The following is a 21,993-nucleotide window of genomic DNA, read 5'->3' as shown; positions in this document are numbered from 1 at the left end:
TGAAAGAGAATCAAACAGAAAACTTGGCGGCAGAAAATAAAAGTAAAAATTATAACATAAAAGTCAAATAAAACTTATATTGGACAAAGTTGAATAACGAATTAAGGAACTAAAAAATAGTACCCAGAAATTCATCCAGGATGCAGATTAAATAAAAACATAAAAATATGAAATAATAGTTAGGCTGAGGCTTGGCTGGGCTCAGTGGCTTAGGCCTGTAATCCTAGCACTTTGTGAGGCCAAGGTGAGAGGATCGCTGGAGCCCAGGAGTTTATCAGCCTGGGCAACAAAGCAAGACCTCCTTGTCTCTTAAAAAGAAAACACAGAAAACAAGAAAAAATTTAGCTGGACGTGGTAGCACCTGCCTACAGTCTCAGCTACTAGGGAGGCTGAGGCAGGAGGATTGTTGGGTCCAGGAGCTTGAGGCTGCTATGATTATACCACTACATTCCAGCCTGAGTGACAGAGTGAGACCCTGTCTCAAAAATAAATAAATGAATAATAGACTGAGAGGCTCCAATACAAATTCAGTAAGAAATCCTGAAGGAGAGAAGAGTGGAAATAGTGAAGAAGTAATATTTGAAGAAATAGTGGTTGAGACGTTTCTGTAATTGATGAAAGATGTGAGTCTTTAAACATAAAATTTATTCTGCTAAGCAGGAAAAGGAATAATGATAAATCCACACATACATGGTATAGTAAAATTTCAGTACTTTAAGGATAAAGCAAAATTTTTTTCATGGCAAATTCTTCCTTTTTTATTAAGGTAAAAGATACATAATATAAAATTTACCACCATTTTAAAGTGTACGATTCAGTAGTATTAAGTATACTCACAGCATTGTATAACCATCATCATTACTTATTTCCAGAATTTTTTCTTCATCCCGAACTGAAACTCTGTACACATTAAACAATAACCCCATTTCTCCCTTCCCCATCCCTGGTAACCTTTATTCCACTTTCTGTCTCTGAATTAAAGTGAAATATTTCAACATTATCAGAGAGAAAATATAGCCTATAAAAGTCCAACATTTAGACCAATAGCGGACTTATAAATAGCAATGATAAATCCCAATAGATAATGCAGTACTGTAACAGCTTCAAAGTGCTAAAGGGAAATAAAGAACATCCTCAAATTTTCTACTCACCTAAACTATTAAGAATGAGGACAAAATAAAGACACTTTTAGATCTAGAAAGGCTAAAGAATTTTGCTATCCATAGAAACTAACTGAAAGAATCATTAAAGGAGCATGCTTTCAGCATGAAAAGTAAATCGAGAATGAAGGATGGGAAATAAGAAATAAGGTAAACATAAAAGTCAATGTTATTAAATGTTAAAAATGTTATTAACTAGCGAGTGTAAGAAAAACTGTTTCATGTTTAAAAATGAAAACTCTAGACAATGATCATTTAGATAAGAGAGGTGTGGTTTTTGTTTGTTTTTTTGTTTTTTGATTTGTTTGTTTATTGAGACAGAATCTCACTCTGTCGCCAGGCTGGAGTGCAATGGCATGATCTTGGCTCACCGCAACCACTGCTTCCCAGGTTCAAGTGATTCTCCTGCCTCAGCCTCCCAGGTAGCTGGGGCTACAGGCGCGTGCCACCATGCCCAGCTAATTTTTGTATTTTTAGTAGAGATGGGGTTTCACCATGTTGGCCAGGCTGGTCTGAAACTCCTGACTTCAGGTGATCCTCCCACCTCGGCCTCCCAAAATGCTGGGATTACGGGAGTGAGTCACCGCGCCCAGCCAGAGAGTTGTGTTTAATGTGGTATTAAAGCTTGACTTAGAGAGGGCCCTGGACTTTGAAAACCTCTCTTGCAATATACTTCCTGCTGAAATCTGTCATCTGTCCCACCCTTGCATATAACTGTTTTCAATCTTTTGTAAGCTTGAGTTTCCAAGTAATAGGAATTGTAAGACAATGGAGACAAGCCAATGAATACGGCTTGAAGGTCACTTGCTGGTAACCTTCAGTGACAAGTGGGTAGGGTTAGGAAGGGAATGTGTGAACAGAAAGTGGAGGGAATGTATGCAGACCAGTAGGCCACACACAGGAGAACTCTGGCAGGAAAAACTAGCCAAAATGGGCTTCAGGATTTAATCAGGTGCTTGAGTTTGTGCTTGTTCGTTTTAAAACAAAGAAGGCTTTTGGGTACAAAAGACCAACAGCCTAGGGAGATGGACAAGTTGAAGATAATGGAAGAAAAGGATATAAATGCATCAGTAGAATTGTAAAATACAGAGAGTTCCAAATTACCTGCATAAAAGTTAGCCTCAGAGTGAGAAGGACAAACATCTCATTCCAAGAAAAATGCAAAGAATATTATGATGAGGCAAAGATTAGGAATAGCTGCTGTGGAGACTATGCTAGAGAAATATTAAGAAATATAATAAAATAATAGTTCTGGGTATTAAAAACTTTTCCACTGGCTCCAAAATGAATGACCTTTAATAACTGTAAGATTTGCTCTTAAAATGCCCTTCTCCAGGTCTCTAAGAAGATGACCTCATTTACTTAGCAAAACAAGGACATTCATCAAAGTTCCATTTCTGTCTTCATAGTGGTGACTGTCTCATTCCCTGAGTTGAGGAAGAGAGAGTTTCTCTTCTCCAGAACCACAGGTATTCACTTGGGTTCTGGTTTGATACCTTCCGGACTCTGAAGGACTTCATACTCTTTCCAATATATTAGGTCTTTTTGCCCCACTGATTTCAATCTTTTGTAAGCTCATCACTTTTAATCACTTCTTTTAAGAACATAAATATGGCCCCAATTTTTAAGAAATCTGTACCTTGATTTTTTGGTCTTCTGTTATTTTTTTAGCATATTTTTTATTGTGAAACTCCTTGGTAAGTAAACTACCCCTACGACCTCAGTTTCTTTCACACCAATGATCTCCTTGTGCTACTGCCATTTAGTTTTTTTCTCTTTCAATTTCTTACATACCAAAGAAAAGCCTTTATGAACTCTTACTATGACTCTGGCCACATGCTACTAGTTTTTATATATAATGTTCTCCTTGTTATTTTTTAAACAGTCTCTAATTTCAGTTTTGATTTTCCATTTAATCTAGTTATGGGTAACAATTTTCAAAACTATAATATTTTTCAATAAAATTTTTTAGAGAAGTTTTACATTTGCAGCAAAATTGAACAAAAGGCACAGAGAGTTGCCATGCACCCCATCCCCATAAACACGCACAGCCTCCCCAGCTGTCAACATGCCTTGCTGGAGTGGTACTTTTTTTTCACAGTCCATGAACCCACATTGACACATCATTGTCACTCAAACTCCATAGTTTACATTAGGGTTCACCCTTGGTGTTGTACATTCTGTGGGTTTTGACAACTGTGTAATGACATGTATCCACCATTATAATGTTATGCAAAATAATTTCACTACTCTAAAAATCCTGTGTGCTCCATCTATTCATTCTTCCCTTCCCCCGGAATCTCTGGCACCACTGATATTTCTACTGTCTCCATAGTTTTGCCCTTTCTAGAATGCCATATAGTTGTATGAAGCTTTTCATTTCCATTTATTTTTAAAAATATGTGTTAAGATGGGGAGGGGAGAGGATATCTTTTTGTTATCATTGTTCATTATTTTAAATGATGAACTAAACTTTTTCCTTTATATTTACCATTTCCCTCAAACATAGCACATTATGGAAGCCAGCATTATCATCATTTTCATAGAATTTACTGTACTTATTTCTAGTAATCCCACAAATAATTAATCTGAAAATTAACCCCAATTCTTCTGGGAACTCCCAGAATCATGATAATGCATAAATGGTTCTTTGCTAATCCAGAATGACTGGGAGATATACAGGCCCCAGAAATAAAGTTCCTGGGAGTCTTGACCTTCGCCTACAAGTGAAGGACTCTGGGAATGACTCTCTCATCATCTGTGTGGCTACAATTCCAAGCATTGAAGGGACACATTCTCTTACATATAAATACACATACTACCTTAGTAGAATGATTTAAATAAAAGATAAATCAACATTCAAATAAACTAAACTCTTCCTATTCCTGCTCAAGTTTTCTCTTTTACACATAATATGTTTTGTGTGATGCTTTGCTGAGACCTGGCATTATTTTTCAAAGATAAAAGTTTATTACCTGCAGTAAGAAGATCTCAATGACTGTGACATAGGTATCAGAGGAAGACCATTTTCATCTAAGCTCCATGATAGAGAATAGCTAAGTTTTCCTGATGTCAAAAGACAGAGTTCTTCAGTTCCATTTCCCTCAAGAAGAAAAGGCACATCTGTATATAAAGGGCATTAAAAACATACGAATTGATTTAAGTGCAGTTGAAGCACATTGTGGGTTTTTTCCTAAGTTTTACTTGTGGAATTCTAGGAACACAAAGGAAGATCTGTGCTAACTCTACTCTTTTTTTTGTTTTTTGAGACAGAGTTTCGCTCTTGTTGCCCAGGCTGGAGTACAATGGGTTGATCTTGGCTCCCTGCAACCTCCACCTCCTGGGTTCAAGTGATTATCCTGCCTCAGGCTCCCGAGTAGCCGGGATTACAGGTGTCAACCACCACGCCTGGCTAATTTTTTGTATTTTTAGTAGAGATGGGATTTTACCATGTTGGCCAGGCTGGTCTTGAACTCCTGACCTCAGGTGATCCACCTGCCTTGGCCTCCCAAAGTGCTAGGATTATAGGCATGAGCCACCGCGCCTGGCCCAAACCCCACTCTTATCTTAGTGCTCTCCCTCATCTCCTCTCTAAAATCCTTCAAGGACTACAAAAGATAAGGTAAAGATTGAGATGATATGTAGAGATGAATATCACGATTTTCTTCCTTTTATGCCTGGAGGCTTCTTAACCATTCTCTGTGGGAGTGGCTTCCAGCAAGAAAGGACTACTGGCAGCAGAAAAAGAGGCCAGCAAGCAGTTCTTTCTCCTCTTTCCCTACATTCCCAAGTCTTCTGCATCTAATCTCCAGAGTTTAACAATACTTCTTAAAACTTTTGCTGAGTGCCCAGTGTTCCCTAAATTTTTTGAGTCCTGAGTCTTTTCTCCCAGGTCTCCATAAGCTTATTTTTCTGCTTCATCTGGACTTGAAGCAAACTATTCTTCCCTCATTCTCTGCCCTTTTTTTCCCCTCTCCTCCTCGCTCACTCATTCATACTTCCTTACTTTTCACCAAATAGGCCCAAGTAGTTTCAAAACCCCTAGGAAGGTGAAAGAAAGGAATAATGGGGAGAAGGAGAGGAATGACAGTGCTCTCAGAGACGCACTAACTTACATTTAACCGTATAAGAGGAGTAAAAGCAATTGAAAAACAAATAACAGAAACATCCCTTCTTTCTTCTCTCCTTTTCTCTGTCCCTCCCTCTTTTCTTCCCTCCCTCATTTTCTTCTTCCCTTCCCCATGCAGTTCAAAGACAAATCCATATGTCTGCGAGCACCTATAGGTTCACTAAAGGAGAGGTAGAGGGAGAGCAGCCAGCCCACTCAAAAGCAGAGCTCGCTTTCCAGACAGTATTCTGTCCTTGTCTTGGATGGCCTACAAAAAGCATGGGTGCTAACTGCTCATTTGAAATTTCCCTCAAATCTGACCCAAGACAAAGCTTTAAACAATCTAGTTTAACATCTGAATGAATAATTTAATTCATTTTTAACAGAATACTGTAAACACAGGGCCAGGCGCAGTGGCTCACGCCTGTAATCCCAGCACTTTGGGAGGCTGAGGGGGGTGGATCACCTGAAATCAGGAGTTTGAGACCAGCCTGGTTAAAATGGTGAAACCCTGTCTCTACTAAAAATACAAAAATTAGATGGGCGTGGTGGTGGGCATTTGTAATCCCAGCTACTGGAGGCACGAGAATTGCTTGAACCTGGGAGGTGGAGGTTGCAGTGAACTGAGATCGAGCCACTGCACTCCATCCTGGGTGAGACTGTCTCAAAAAAAAAAAAAAAAAGAATATTGTAAATACAGGATTTTGTACTTATGTGAGTGAGCCAGGGTCATTTAGGAATATGGTACTCAGGAAGAAAATAGGGGGAATGTAGTATTTTTAATAAACTCACTGCTTCCTACTTCTCCATCGGCAGGCATGACCAGCTTATCAGAGCTAAACTCTACATATTGCAAAACGGTTTTGCCTTTCAGCTCTGTGTAGTTAGGTAAAGGTAAATATAGTTTTGCCAGTAAGCTTGTTCTTTTACTTTTTTCATAAACCTAAATATAAAAGAAATGGCTGATAGCTCACTAAAAATACAACATAGAAAAAGGAAAAAATAAGCACCCTTAACAACATATTTTTATTTATTTTTTTAAAATACCAGAATATAAAATAAGTATTGCTCTATAGCATTTCATCCACATGATTATGAGAAAAGCGGCCAGTCATGTCCTTGAAAGTGTAATGCCTTTTACTGACTTCATAGAAAATGAATTGAATATAATGGATTATGAATACAGTTCTGAGAATACATATATGAGGTACATATAACATAATATCGTAGTAACTTAATTTTGTGTAGCACTTTAAAATTTTTGATTTCATGTAAATCTGATAAAAATTATAGGAAATAAATATTCTCATTTTATAAGTGAGGAAATGGAAGCTCTTTATGAAAATATGTTTGTTATTATTATAAGTGGCTGAGACTCAGGTTGAATTGCTTAGGAAAAAGGTAGTCATTGGTCATGAAATTCAAGGATGAGTTAAACAAGCTATGGGAGCGGGCAGGCAGGAAAAGCTCCAGAAGAAAGGAAAAGGGGGTGCTGAGTAGACAGTCCCATAGAGGTTCACTGAGCATGAAACCCAGGTTTTCTAATTCTATATGGTGTGTTTTTTACTACAATTCCATGTAACTTCACTGCCATAACTATAGGCTAAACTTTTTTCTTTTCTTTTTCTTTTTGTTTTTTTCTTTTTGAGATGGAGTCTTGCTCTGTTGCCCAGGCTGGAGTGCAGTGGCACAATCTTGGCTCACTGCAACACCTGCCTCCCAGGTTCAAGCGATTCTCCTGCCTCAGCCTCCTGAGTAGCTGGGATTACGGGCGCCCACCACCACGACTGGCGAATTTTTGTATTTTTAGTAGAGATGGGGTTTCATCATTTTGGCCAGGCTGAACTCGAACTCCTGACCTCAGGTGATCCGCCTGCCTTGGCCTCCCAAAATGCTAGGACTACAGGCGGGAGCCACCGCGCCCAGCCTAAGCAAACTTTTTTCAATAAAAAAATCGTATTTTGACCTATACTGTGTTGTCAGTGCTTGGGAAAACAGTGATATGTGCTCTAAGAAGGAAATCAGAGGGGAAAATTGCTCCTTGAAAGATAAGAAAGAATGTGCCAATCAACGTGATGACTTATTAGCCAATAAAGCAAAGAAAAAGGAAAGTCAAAGAGGCACATATTTTTTCTGGTTATCTGGTTTTACTTCCTTGTAAGAGAGAATATAAGACAACACACTGGTCCCTTTGACAAAGGCATCCCTACTGCAGAAAGGTTTGTAGGAGTTGTAGCTCTGTGAAATAAGTTTAATTATAAATTAGTAAATTGGCTAACTTTCAGAGAACATGAACTGATATATTCAGTTGTTGAGTTGGCATTTACACTTCAGCCTTGTGAATTTGCTTAGGGTATGTAGGATGCATTCTCAGTGGACTGTCAAACCCAGGTTCTTGGACTACAAGGCTGGAGGCCAACCCCTGCACAGCAAGGTAAGTGTACTGAGGTAGAGAATTTTATCAGTTGAGGGTTCCCAGGAGCCAGTCTTGTCCCCTGATGACAACTGTCAACACCATGATGCAGATGAGATTGAGCATCTTAAAAGTGGTAAGAATGAAAAAATGGGCATTTTTAAATGGTGCAGCTAACATGTACAAAAGCTAAGAGGTAGGAAATTACAAGCACGTGTGGGAAAAGACAAGCAGCTCAGTTTGGCTGAAGTGATGAATGAATAAAGAGTAGTAGTAAGAAATGAATTAAAGGCAGGCGTGTTGGTTCATGCCTGCAATTCCAGCACTTTGGGAGGCTGAGGCAGACAGATCACTTGAGGTCAGGAGTTCAAGACTAGCCTGGCCAACATGGTGAAACCCCGTTTAGTATTTTTGTACTAAAAATACAAAAATTAGCTGGGCGTGGTAGCAAGCATCTGTATCCCAGCTACTTGGGAGGCTGAGGAAGGAGAATTGCTTGAACCCAGGAGGTGGAGGTTGTGGTGGCTGGGATCACGCCACTGCACTCTAGCCTGGGCAACAGGGCGAGACTTCATCTGAGGAAAAAAAAAAAAAAAAGAATTAAAAAAGTAGGTTAAAGTCTGTTAGGCTAGGTCATATTGATTTATTTTGGAATTTTTGCATTTGCTAATGGTGAATTTATCTCTAACTAGATTCCTCTCCCTCCCTGCTTCTTAGTTTTTTAGGCTCACATGCTAAGTGATAGGATGATAAAGGACTCAAAATACACATTTACCTATTTGGGGAGGCAGATTTTAAACTTCAAGTGATTGGATTATTATATCACAATTTACTTTGGGACAACAGTAGGAAAGTATAGTTCTTGTTTGTTTTTGTTTTGTTTTGTTTTTTTGTATTAGGAATGCAGTGTGGAAAGTCGGCATATTTTTAATGTAGGAATTTCAACAGAGGGACATTGTAAGATGGTGGAAACCTGAATACATGAATAATGAATAGAACATCTATCAGGGAGAGAGCAAAATTATTCTCGGCATTATAAAAATAATTTTGATTTATATTTGTGACTACAATTATCTCCCTACTCCTCAAGCGCCTCCCTTCCTACACACAAATCTTTATTCCCTCCTAACTTTTTTTTCTAGTCTAGCTTCAAGTTTAACCCCATTATTGCCACCAGGACTTCTTGTCTAGACTCCTTTACTGTCTCTCATTTTTCTCCATCATCCTATTTTCTTCTTCCATTAGTGTGGGGGTTCTTACAGTGGGATCTTTGCACAGAGACTGGGGATCTTTTGTATGTATATTCTTTCATCTGATTCTTAGAGGGACCTAAAAATCCAAAAAAAGAGGAAGAACAAATACAGCAAGAGACTGAAGCCACCAAGTCAGGGATGTGGAAGTTCATATTATAGAAATCATTCAACACTTAAAATAGCTATGATACTCATAATACTTTAAACAGCACTTTTCCACCTCATTGCAAATGAATAGTAGTGCTGCACATCCAGGGGTGCAGAAATTTTAGCAGGAGAGGAGTATTTGGAACACTACAAATCAAATAACTTTGTACTTACAGTATAAGAGACTGGTGGTGAATTATACATTTATAAATATCATCTACACATAAAGATCAGTCCATCTCTTAACATCAAAGAAATTACTGATCACATATAACTGTAGCTGACAAAAAATTTTAAATTATGTATGGCATAAAATAAGATATGAAAGTAAATGACAATGGCATACCTCCAAGCAAATCACTTCAGGCCAATATATTAACTGAATATTGAAAATTTGCTGAAACATGACTTTAAAATCAAACTGTAGGGGAGATACTGAAGTACAAGAAACCTGTTTATTGTTGTAAAATATTTTAATAAAGTATTTGAGCTTCTGAATTCTGGCTCTTCTTTTTTGTTCATCCCTAAAAATTAAATAAACCTTTAAATCACCCTTAGAAAGTACAATAAACATAACATATTGTTCTTTCAAAATGTATATTAGCATGTTAAACAGAAGATAATTTCAGAGGACAAATGTTATCTTTACATCAAATAACACTTGTCTACATGTGGATAAAAATTTCTTCTTCCCAGTCAAATGTTTTTAACGAAAGAGATGTACCCAAAATATGCATTCAAAACTAGAAGAACTAAAATCAAGGTGCTATAAATCATTCAGCTATTATTTCACTAAATTACAGTTTAAAGAGACTAAACCACGTATCTACCACATGTCTTATGAGAGGAAAAAACTGAGGGGCTTGGGAATGGCGAGGGGAGGTTGAATCAAGAATTTAAAAATATTTTCTAACTTTAAAAAGACACACACATAGACTACATACACAAACACACAACCCTCCACACACCATGTTGTCAATAACTTCAAAGATGTGGCTCTACGGCAACAGGCTTGCTGTGTTCTCTTAAAGGTCTCTGTAAATCATCTTAGGCTGTGTACCCCTTTTCTCCAGGACAGTGGGGAAGCCACGCTATCTCTGAACCCAAAGATCAAAGGAGCAAGCCAGGTTATTTCCCTGGGGAAAACACTTGTTGAGGCATAAGTTGATCCCTTGACTGATATAAAACTCCTAGAGTCTTTCATTCATTCTTTAATTCAGTCAACCAACATTTATTGAATATCTTCCTAGCTGCAAGAGAACTCACCTAATGATGTTTAAGACTTGATCCTCTTTTTCAGAAGGGAGAAGGCTGGGTGGAAGATAAACCCTAAGTTGAAACATAAAATCCCCTTCTGCTCCCCGGTCTAATCACCCTATGGGCCCAGTATGTCTCTACCCTATTACCTGTCCATCTCTGTAACCTTCTCAAAGAGTTAGAGGACAAAAGATTACTTATTCTTATCTCCCTGTTGGCCTCTTTTGACCATATTCCCAATTACCTTTCAAGAAATATCTAAGTAAAAGCTACCCTTTCTGTTGCCCTCTAAAAGTAGTTTTAACAATGAGTTCATGAATTGATTATAAAAGTTTGTTGATTCAGGGTTATAATTATCTTCAGGAAATCTTGCCTTTCTCTTCACCTGTAAACTCTTTTTAATTCCTCTCTAATCTCTCTATTCTTTTCACGTCTATCCTCTATATCGACATATTATTCTTTTCTGGAGAATGAGTTTTTATTCAATTGGATATTTTAAATAGAGGACGGCAATGCTATCTTCAGATGGCAATGGCTTTGCAAAGATATAAAACACCATACATCCTTTTGCCTTGACTTCCACTAAGTTTTAGTCTAGGTTTTCCAGCACAAATATCTTATTCCTCCTCTTTCTTCTCTCTCACTCCAACTTTCATTTTATGGCTCCTGTATTCTTACCCTTATTTAGATAGTCCTTTTATATGAGTGTCCTACATAACAAAATATCTCAGGCCCTTTTTGGAAGGAGGTGCAGAACAAATAAAGGATTTCTTCACTGCTGCACTTCTCTGGTCAGAAAGTGGGTGGTGATAATTGTGACTTTGTGTCTGCTGCTCTTTTGGTTGTTAATGTAACCATCCATTCATTCATTTAATAAATGTAAACATTTATTGAGTACCCAGTATGTTCCAACACTGCTAAATGATGCACATTCCCAATACTCAAAGATGGACTGGTACCAAGTGTGCCATGGGATAGAGATGTTGAAAACTTAGACCTAGTACTCTGAGTTGCCATATCCTCTTTAAGGGAGATGGGATCCATAGGCCTAGTAGATGGAGAAATGGGGTTACCTACGATGTCCGTTTTTGCATACTGTTCTAGGCAAAGAGAGAAAACATTATAGCTCAAGGAAGAAATCACAACTGGGAAGTAAAGAAGTTTGTAATGTCAAAGAAGAAAATTGTTTAGGGGGCCCGGCCCTCTTGATGTGAAATAGTTTTTATGAGAGCCAGAGTTCCTTTAACAAGCAAAGGCAATGGTGTATTACTTTTTACAGTGGCTTTATATCTTTTTATACCCGAACAAAAATTATTACCATAGCAAAAACCAAAACAAAACAAAACAAAAAACCCCCCACAAATTATCAATATATGAAGCCTAGCAGTGAAGACACCACAGTTTCTATAGAACACCAAACTGGTTTAAGTCCCACCTCAGTCATGTATTAGATGTGTGAACCTGGGCAATTTAACTTCCCATAAGCTACATTCCTGCTTTAAGATAAGGATAATATGGAACTCTATAGAGCTATGGTGACAATTAAATGTGAAAATGTGTTTTTAAAAACTTAGAGTGCCTGGCATATGGCACTCACTTAAGAAATCCCACTTTATTATTAAAAACAATCCAATTAATAGACAATTTAATGCTTACAATGAACACTTGGATAAGCTTGTTAATTCTGCAGTGAAAGAAAGTTGTGGCCTCAAGGTAATTGGCTTTATTCTTTCAATTTCTGTTTCATCTGAAGCTAGATATGAGAGGCTCTAGAAATAAATAAATAAATATATAATTTATCATGTATATCCCTTGTGTAGGACATTTATTCTTAAAATTCATTTATTTCATGTATTTGTCATTTTGTTGGATAACTGTTAGAAATACCAAGATTTCATATTCTATCAAAAAATAAAATATTACAACTAGTTGAGTTTAATGTTATTTTGCAATATAAATACCTCCTGTTTTTTCCCATTAAGTTCTTTTCCTTCATTTTTCTTCTCAGTTTCAGACATTTCTGAGATTTGCTCTTGTTCATCACATTTATTCATTTTTATCCTAATTAATAATAAACAGAATTATTGAAAGCAGAAATAATGGAGGTATTTGAGAGTTGTTTCAGTTTTTGCCAAAACACACACACACACACACACACACACACACACACGCATACACACAAAACCAATCTCTTACAAGTAATTTTACATTCTAAGGAAATTACCAATTTGATAAATATTAAAAAAAACTTTATAAGCTTGTTCTCAGCTTCCAGAGATTTCTCCTTTCTCAGTACATTTACCATTAGTGTTTACAGCCCTTTCTAAGGGCATCAAGAACCTTTCCTCTGGTGAGAATAAGTAACAGGGGAATGGGGAGATAAAAATTAAAGGACACATACCCTGTTTCCTCTCATTTTTCTTTCTCTCATATTTTTGAAGCTGTGAGAACCCGAGCAGGTATAAGGGCAGGTGATCATGGTGATATTAAATGGTAAGTCATAGTTGGTGTTTGTGCATAAACAGTAAACAGTTCATGGCATTAGCACTATTGCCACCGCTGCTGCTACTATTACTACTACTAGCTAATCCTTATAGAGTACTTACTAAGTATGTGCCAGGCAATAGTGTAAGTACTTTACATGTATTGACTGATTTAATTATCACAACCCTATGAAGTAAGTACTATTATTCCTCTTTTATTAGTAGTTCGATAAAATCTCAGTTATCCGAGCAGTGTCAGAAAATTATTGATCTAGGAGTCAAGTTTTTCTGGTAGTGTAAAAGTTTATTGTTTTCAGTATAAGTTGGTTTTCCATTTTAATCATTCAAGAAGGAAATCCTTTGGTAAAAGGATTATATGCTCTGTTGGGAATGTAAAATGGTGCAGCTGTTTTGGAAAAGTCTGGCAGTTCCTCAAAAATGTTAACTACAGAGTTACCATGACCCAGCAATTCCACTCATATACCCAAAAGAAATAAAAGCCTATGTCTGCACACATGAGGAGTGACCACTAATGGGAAGATGATTTCTTTGGGGGTGACTAAAACATCCTAAGATTACATTGCGGTGATGGTTGCATAATTCTGAGAATTTATTAAAAACAATTGAACTGGAGACTTTGAATGGGTGAACCATATGGTATGTGAATTATATCTCAATAGAGCTGTTTAAAAGCTATTATATGCTTTTTGCCTTCTGAAATAGAATACAGGTGACTAAGTGCAGATATTATCTATATGGTAGCATCCTGGGCTGAAAACCCAGCCTCATTAATGGCACTACAGAATCTGGGCAAGTTACTTAAGAACTCTATGCCTCACTTTTCTCATCTGAAAATTAGGTTGTTGTGAGGATTAAATGCACTAATTTAAGTAAAGTGCTCAACCCAGGACTTGGAGTAAAACAAACACTTAATAAATGTTATTATTTTCTTTGGTTTCAGGGCAATCAATATGACATCAATTAACTTGCTGTTCTTTAATACCAATGGCTTTTAACCTTTGTTACACATTAAAATCACCAGGGAAGCATTTTAAAACTCATGATATCCAGACCATACCCCATACTAATTAAATTAGAACAGTCGTTTTAGAACTTCCTAAGTGATTTCAATCTATAATAATTTAGGGAATAAGTGTTACGAGTAACTTAGACAATGGGTGTTATACCCAGATTTTCTTCTGAGGGAAACTATTGAGGCAGGGTCTATAGCTTCCTCCTTTCTATTCTGAGCCAAATGACTCTGGGAAATGATGAAGGTCCTGATGCTATTTTATCAAATGTTGTTGCATTTCCTGCTTGCATAGCTTGCATTTTCTTTCTCATTTTAAAAGTTTCTTTGGCAGTTATCTGAATCTTCTCCAGGTAGCCAGTGCCAAACAGAGAACATGAGTGAAGACAACATAAGAAATCTGGGTTCTCTGTGTTATTTGCCAGTGCTGTGGTTTGGGTTCAGGGGCAGAAGACAATACAATCTATCACCTATAGCGACTGACACATCCAGTCTCTCTAAGCTGAATGCAGTGTTGCTAACATTTAACAAGGAGAGTTTGCCACCTGCACGAGAAGACAGGGCTATTTCTTCAACTTTCTGCTACCTCATTTCTGCCCCTGTAACTTTCTAAAACTTGCTCTAGCTGAGATTATCAATAATCTCCATGTCAGGAAATCCAATGAACATTTTTAGTAGTGAACTTAACTGATAATAACTGCTAACCACTTCCTCCTACTTAAAATACTCCCGCTTCCTTGCCTCTGGGGCAAAATACTCTATAACGGGCGCTTCTCTGTCCTTCCTCTAGTTTCTCCTCCTCTACCAAGCTATTCAAACCAATTTCTCAAGATTCAGTGCTTGGGGTCTCTCCTCATCTTATTCTCTGCCTTCTCCCTAGGCAGTTTCATACACACTCATATCTTCAATTATGATTATTTACTATGCCACAGACCATGGACCTAGCTGCCCACTCAATTGCTTTATTTAGAGATATCTCAAAGGCACATCAACTTCAACATGCCCCAAACCAAATACATGATGAAATGATAACCTGAGCTCAGTGTCTAGGTATGACGCCTTCTTATCATGAGTACTATCTCTCCAGGAAGCCTAGCTACAAGTTTATTCAGTTAGGGCTCCCAAGGACCAGGTGTGTTGTGAGGTCAACAGTGGTAAAGTTGGCCAGGAAACAGTTCCGAGAAACATCTTCAAACAGATAGCTTCTCTAATTGATCAGAATGATACTTTTAACTGCTTAAGCTAAATGCCCCAATTTAGGGTTGCTGGGGCTAGCCCAGCTGGGGCCAACCTGGTGAATGACAGTGTGGTATTTAGCTGAGAGGCAGTCTGGAGAGACGAATTCAAGCCAACGTCAGCTGGAAAAGTTGAATGTCAGGAAGAACAAATGCGAAGGGCCTCAGGTGGGACTGGAGTTCAGAATAGTGGCAACAAGAGTTAGTGTTGAGCAGGCAATATGGGTCCAAAGACATTGTTTTGGGTAACCCTATGACATCTGTGTCTCCTCTTTGTTGCTCAGGATTCATGATGCATGGGTGTGTCAGGTTGGTTTAAAGGATTAGAAGCAAGTCATTACATTTACATTAATTTAGGAGTCTAAGATAAAGTTCAATGCTGGATTTAGGATTAGAAACTGTCCAAAGCACTTTTGTTTAAAAAAAAAAAAACACTGCAGCAGGAAAAAAAAAATCAACAAAATAAACATTTTTCTTATTTGCCTGAAATTGTACTAACTTTTTATTCTTTTGAAAACCAAAAGACCCAGGACAATGGATTGTGGGGAGAAAATTAGTTATTTCCCTGTGAGTTCACAAACAGCTTAAGTGTTTGGGTTTGAATTGAAATTATTTCCTCCATCAGACATGGTTTTATGATTTTATCAAATTATCTAAAATGTGTTTCACCTAAAGTATGATTGCTGGCTCCACATTCATCTTTAAAAGAATGTGCCAAACTGTTTCCAAAGTGGCTGTACCATTTTGCATTCCCATCAGCAATGAATCAGTTTCCATTGCTCAGCATCCTTTCCAGCATTTGTTAATGTCTTGTCTTTTCTTTCCTTTAGTTTTGGATTTTAGCCATCGTAATAGGTGTGTAGCACTGTTTAATTGTGGTTTTAATTTGCATTTCTCTATTGACATGACAATAGAGAATGACATGACAATGTTGAGCATCTTTTCATGTGTTCATTTCCCATTCATATACATTCTTGAGTGAAGTGTCTGTTCAAATTCTTTCCCCATGTTTAATTGGGTTTTCTTAAGTTGTAAGAATTCCACTTTATATATTCAATATATATGTGCATATATATATGTTTATATATTTAAGATACAAATTCTTTGTTGACTAAGTGGAATAGTTTCCTAGCTTCTGGATGTCTTCCTAGTCACTGTGAATTCCTACTTATTCATGAGCAGTTCCTCAGGAGACCAATAAGAGCAAATAGAGGAGCCACTTACCTCTGAACCTGTAACTTTATTGGGGTGCTTGTAAACCCTTGTCGCTGTCGAAGAGATTTAATCTGTTTCCAAGTTCGTAATATACTGCGTAGTAGGGAGAGGTCCTTTCCCCTTTCTAAGTCATACATCTGTTTTGTATTACTACAACAAAAATAGCAGAGCAAAAATTTGTCAGTGGATTAGAACTAAAAGCCTTCAAAGGTGGCATGGAAGAATGTATTGCAATAACTCTTTTGAACTCCCTCCCCACCTTATTTTTTTCATTTTATACACACCTGAACCCCATGTTACTATATTTTATGTTACCCACTGCAATTCCATTAGAAATTCGTTCCTTTATGACTTAATGGCTTTTCACTATTCAAAAGTGCCCTGCTAAAATGCAAATGCTCCTGAGAAAACAAATAGCCTAGCTAGAACTCTACGGTATTTTTTTTTTCTTTTTTGAGACAGAGTCTCACTCTGTTGCCCAGGCTGGAGTGCTATGGTGCGATCTCAGCTCACTGCAACCTCCGTCTCCTGGGTTTAAGCAATTCTCCTGCCTCAGCCTCCCAAGTAGCTGGGACTACAGGCATGTGCCACCATGCCTGGCTAATTTTTATATTTTAGTAGAGATGGGGTTTTACCATGTTGGGCAGGCTGGTCTCAAACTTCTGACCTCAAGTGATCTGCCTTTGGCCTCCTAAAGCACTGGGGTTATAAGCGTGAGCCAATGAGCCCTGCCAGAACTCTACAAGATTCTGAAGTACCAAAGAGAGAAGAGCAATAGTGGAAGAAAGGAGCAATAAAAGAAAGGGAGTGGAAAGCCCCTATGTTTTGATAATTGTGCTTGCTGTCTATTCAGGATTTAGTTAATTTCTGGTTGGCACTTCATTATTTACAAAAAAGAAGATGCAAATCAGCTGGTGCATGTCCCTTCCAATGCATGTTCCCACAACTTTTATTTTGCCACCTAAGTTCTAGTTGGATGGTTCCAAAGCCACTGGTGAGGTATTGGCTTAGATTAAGGATGCCAAAATCTCAAGAGGTCTTGATGGGAAAGGATGGTGGTAGCCTAGTACCATAGAGTTTGAGTCACACTAAGAAAGTGCTGGGGAGGGATTCTTATTTAGTTAAAGTGCATGAAGATAGAAAATATGCATTTCAAGGCCAAGCATGGTGGTACATGCCTATAATCTCAGCATTTTAGAGGCCAAGGTGGGGTAGATCACTTGAGCCCAGAAGTTCAAGACCAGCCTGGGCAACATGGTGAAACTCTGTCTCTACTAAAGTTATGAAAATTAGCCGGGCATGATGGTGCACACTTGTAGTCCCAGCTACTCAGGAGACTGAGGTGGGAGGACCACTTGAGCCTAGAAGGTTGAGACTGCAGTGAGCCGTGATTGCGCCACTGCACTCCAGGCCAGGCAACAGATGAAGACCTTGTCTCAAAAAAAAGAAAATATATATTTCATAACTCAGTTTATATCACTTCCTCAGTACAGCTTTGCTTGAAAACCCCCACAACAAAATTAAATTTTCTTATATCCCTTCATGCTTTTCCTTTTAAATATTCATCACACTTGTAATAAGTCATTCAATGTCTGCTTCCCCATGTGATATCAAGGTTCAGAGTACTTCAGGATAACAGGTGTTTATTGTAAATGTTACCAACATTTTTTGTAAGCCTCCAGTTACCAACATTTTTTTGTAAGCTTCCATTACCTCCCAGTCCACTCACGTAGCTGAAGTGTGAAACAAGAATACTTAAAGGAGTGTGGTCATTCTGAGTGAGTGCCATAAGAAGTGTGATATAGGGCCGGGCGCGGTGGCTCAAGCCTGTAATCCCAGCACTTTGGGAGGCCAAGACGGGCAGATCACGAGGTCAGGAGATCGAGACCATCCTGGCGAACACGGTGAAACTCTGTCTCTACTAAAAAAATACAAAAAACTAGCCGGGCGAGGTGGCGGGCGCCTGTAATCCCAGCTACAAGGGAGGCTGAGGCAGGAGAATGGCGTAAACCCGGGAGGCGGAGCTTGCAGTGAGCTGAGATCTGGCCACAGCACTCCAGCCTGGGCGACAGAGCGAGACTCCGTCTCAAAAAAAAAAAAAAAAAAAAAAGAAGTGTGATATAGTAGAAAGGATAGCAAGATACTTGGAGTCGACACACCCAGTGTTAACTGCGGTTCTCCAACTTACTTAAGAAAACTGCTTAAGTGTTCTGAGTCTTCATATGCTCAATTTTTCTTCAACCTCTTGACACCTATTTGAATGAAGTACCTCTAAACTGAAAGCAATGGATCAAATTATTAATTAGAAAAAAATAAATACACTATTCTCCATGTATTTCCAGATTTCCTGGAAATTGTATAATGTATTTATTACACTTTTTTCAGGTTAACAATTAGAACAGTGCTTCAAATTTAAAGGTACTTTGCCTGATAGGCTAATAATCATATTTTTAGAATATTGAAGTAACATACTGTTTTAAAAAAGTTTCTTCTATGTTTCATAACTTTGCAAACACATTATATTAGTATGTTAAATTACGCTAATTAACATATTGTATTAGTATGTTAAGTTACACTAATTAATTTCTAATGTTAAACCATCCTTGCATTCCTTGGATTATTCCAATTTGGAATAATCCAAATTTGGTTATAATGTATTATTTGATAAAATTTTGTTTAGTATTTTAGTATCTATGTTCATGAATGAAATTCAGTTGCAATATTTTTATACAGTTGCCAGGTTTTAATTTCAAGGATATGATAACCTCATTAAACGAGCTGAAAATGTAGATTATTTTTCTTTCATTTGAAAGAGTTTGTGAAGAAGAGTACTTGTCTTTAAATAAGAGGATGTGAAACTTTTTTGTGCATCAGAATCACCTGGAGGGCTGGCTAAACACAGATTGCCAGGCCCTACCTGTAGAGTTTCCAATTCAGTGGTCTGTGGTAGACTGGATGATGTGCATTTCTAACAAATTCCCAGGTGAAGGTGATGATTCTGGTCTGGGGACCATACTTTGAGACCCACTGCTTTAAATGTTCTAGAAAGTACTCTAGTCATCTGAGCCTTGAGTTTCCTTTGCAGAAAGGTTTCAAATTGATTTCTTTAACAATTATTGAATTACTTAAGGTTTTTCTTTTCTTCCTTGTCTTTCACTTCTTGAATATGTTTGATTAGCTGTATTCTGTGTAGATTTGTCTTTTCCATACAAATGTTTACATTCTTTAGCATAAAGTTATTTAAAATATACAGCATCCATAGTAATGTTCCCTTTCTTTTCCTGACATTGTATATTTGTGCTGTTTCACTTTTTCCACTTGATCAGCTTTCCCAGAGTTTATCAATTTTTATCCAACATTTGAGTGTATTGATTTTCTCTATTATAGTTTTATTGTTAATTTCTGTTTATCTCTTTGTTATTTCATTTCTCTTACCCTTTATCTTCATTTCTTTTCTTTTTCTCTATTTTCTCCTTTTGAATCTCCTCCAATGAATATGTTGGTCCACTTAATGGTGTTCCACAAGTCTCTTAGGCTCTGTTTGTGTTTCTTCATTTTTTTTTTCTTTCTGTTGCTCAGATTCAATGATTTACATTGTCCTATCTTCAAGATCACTAATTCTTTCTTCTGCCTGCTGTAATCTGCCTTTGAATCTTTCTAGTGACTTTTTCATTTCAATTATACTTTTCAGCTTCATTCTCTTTTTCAGTTTTCTATCTCTTTATTGTTACTTCCTTTTTGTTTATATGTGGTTTGTTTGTTTATTTATTTATTTACTGAGACAGAGTCTCACTCTGTTGCCCAGGCTGGAGTGCAGTGGCACAATCTCAGCTCACTGCAAGCTCTGCCTCCCAGGTTCAAGCAATTCTCCTGCCTCAGCCTCCAGAGTAGCTGGGACTACAGGTGCACACCATGACACTTGGCTAATTTTTGTATTTTTAGTACAGATGTGGTTTCACCATGTTAGCTAGGCTAGTCTTGCACTCCTGGCCTCAAGCAATCTGCCTACCTCAGCCTCTCAAAGTGCTGGGATTACAGGCTTGGAGCCACCGCATCTGGCCTATTTTGTTTATGCATGGTTTAACATACAGTTTTCTTGACTTTCTTGACATCTTTCTTTAGTTCTTTGCACATCTTTAAGACAGTTGTTTTAAAGTCTTTATCTGGTAGATCTGCCATCGAGTAGGTCTTTATCTAGTAGGTTTTTTTTTTTTTTTTTTGGCACAGTTTCTGTTGATTTAGTCTTTTCCTTTGAGTTGGCCATACTTTCCTGTTTCTTTGTACACCTTTGTGTTTTTCTGTTGTTGAAAACTGGATATTTGAATCTAATAATGTGGTAACTCTAGAAATCACATTGTCCTCCTTTCCCAGGGCTTGCTGTTTTTTGTTATTGTTATTTTTTTAAAAAATCATGGCCTGGTGTGGTGGCTCACACCTGTAATCCCAGGACTTTGGGAGACCGGGGCAGGCGGATCACCTGATGTCAGGAGTTCGAGACCAGCCTGGCCAACATGGTGAACCCCCATCTCTACTGAAAATACAAAAATTAGCCAGGCGTGGTGGCATGCGCCTGTAGTCCCAGCTACTTGGGAGGCTGAGGCAGGAGAATCGCTTGAACCCGGGAAGCAGAGGTCACAGTGAGCCAAGATCGTGCCAGTGCACTCTTGCCTGGGTGACAGAGCAAGACTCTGTCTCCAAAACAAACAAACAAACAAAAACATCATTGTCAGCTGTCTCTGTGCCCAGGATCAGGCTGAGGTATAAACATAAGGTCCTCTCAGGTCTTTTCTGAGTCGATGCCTTTCCCTGTGCATGTGTGGTCACTTTCTAATTTTCCCTGTATATGCAGTTGCTTTTAAATGTCATAGTCTTTAATATCTGGATCCCAAAAGAGGAAAAAGAAACAATGAAGGGGTGCGGAAGGGGCACCAGCTTTTTAAATCCCCTGGAAGTCACTTTATCCAGAAATAGAGGGGCTTGCAACAATGGGGAAAAGTACAACAATAATGGTCCCCCTCTCATTGCACCTCTGTGATTAGAAGTAAGCAGTGATCAGAGCACATGTTCCCAGTATTTGTAGGATAAGGTCCTTTTTGCTTACCTTGGGCTCCTGAAAAATGTGTGTGGAACATGTGCACAGCTGCCTGCCATGGGGCTGAGGGGCAGGGGTGGGGAGATAGCTGCTACTGTGCTAACAGCTGACATTCACCAAAATTAACCCCAATTTACCACCCAAGCCTTCCTCTGGATGCTGCAAGCCTTCAATACACTCCAGAGTTCCAAAATATAGGCTTTTCATATCCATGAGTTCTGCATCTACAGATTAACCAATCTCAGATTTAAAACATTTTTTAAAAAGCCAATAACAATAACAATACAAGAGTAAAAAATAATGTGAAAAAACAAATACAGTAGAACAACTATGTACATAGCATTTACATTGTAGTGGTTATTATAAGTAATCTAGAAATGATTTAAAGTATATGAGAGGATGTGCATAGGTTATATGCAAATACTATGTCGTTTTATACAAGGGACTTGAACATCCATGAATTTTGGTGTCTGTAGGAGGTTCTGGAACCAATCCCTTGCAGATACTGAGGGACAACTGTAGTTACATCAGACAGGTTCTCTGCTAGTACAACTGCTTCTAGGTGGGGAGATGAATTCCTAGTGCTGCTGCTTCTTCTAT

General features: G+C 38.0%; 1 protein-coding gene across 1 annotated transcript in view; it reads right to left on the bottom strand.

Annotated features, from left to right (window-relative positions):
- CC2D2B (coiled-coil and C2 domain containing 2B) overlaps positions 1 to 21,993 on the bottom strand; it is a 131,147-nt gene that overhangs the window by 56,123 nt on the left and 53,031 nt on the right. Inside the window, 6 exon segments of the mRNA XM_077946938.1 lie at positions 4,136 to 4,283; positions 6,061 to 6,211; positions 9,428 to 9,605; positions 11,995 to 12,107; positions 12,300 to 12,399; positions 16,311 to 16,451. Coding sequence (XP_077803064.1) covers positions 4,136 to 4,283; positions 6,061 to 6,211; positions 9,428 to 9,605; positions 11,995 to 12,107; positions 12,300 to 12,399; positions 16,311 to 16,451 — 831 coding nt within the window.

The sequence above is a fragment of the Macaca mulatta genome, chromosome 9 (genome assembly GCF_049350105.2).
Source record: "Macaca mulatta isolate MMU2019108-1 chromosome 9, T2T-MMU8v2.0, whole genome shotgun sequence".
Classification (NCBI taxonomy): Eukaryota; Metazoa; Chordata; class Mammalia; order Primates; family Cercopithecidae; genus Macaca; species Macaca mulatta.
The sequence above is the reverse complement of the archived record's forward strand: the minus strand, read 5'-3'. Positions and strand labels throughout refer to the sequence as shown.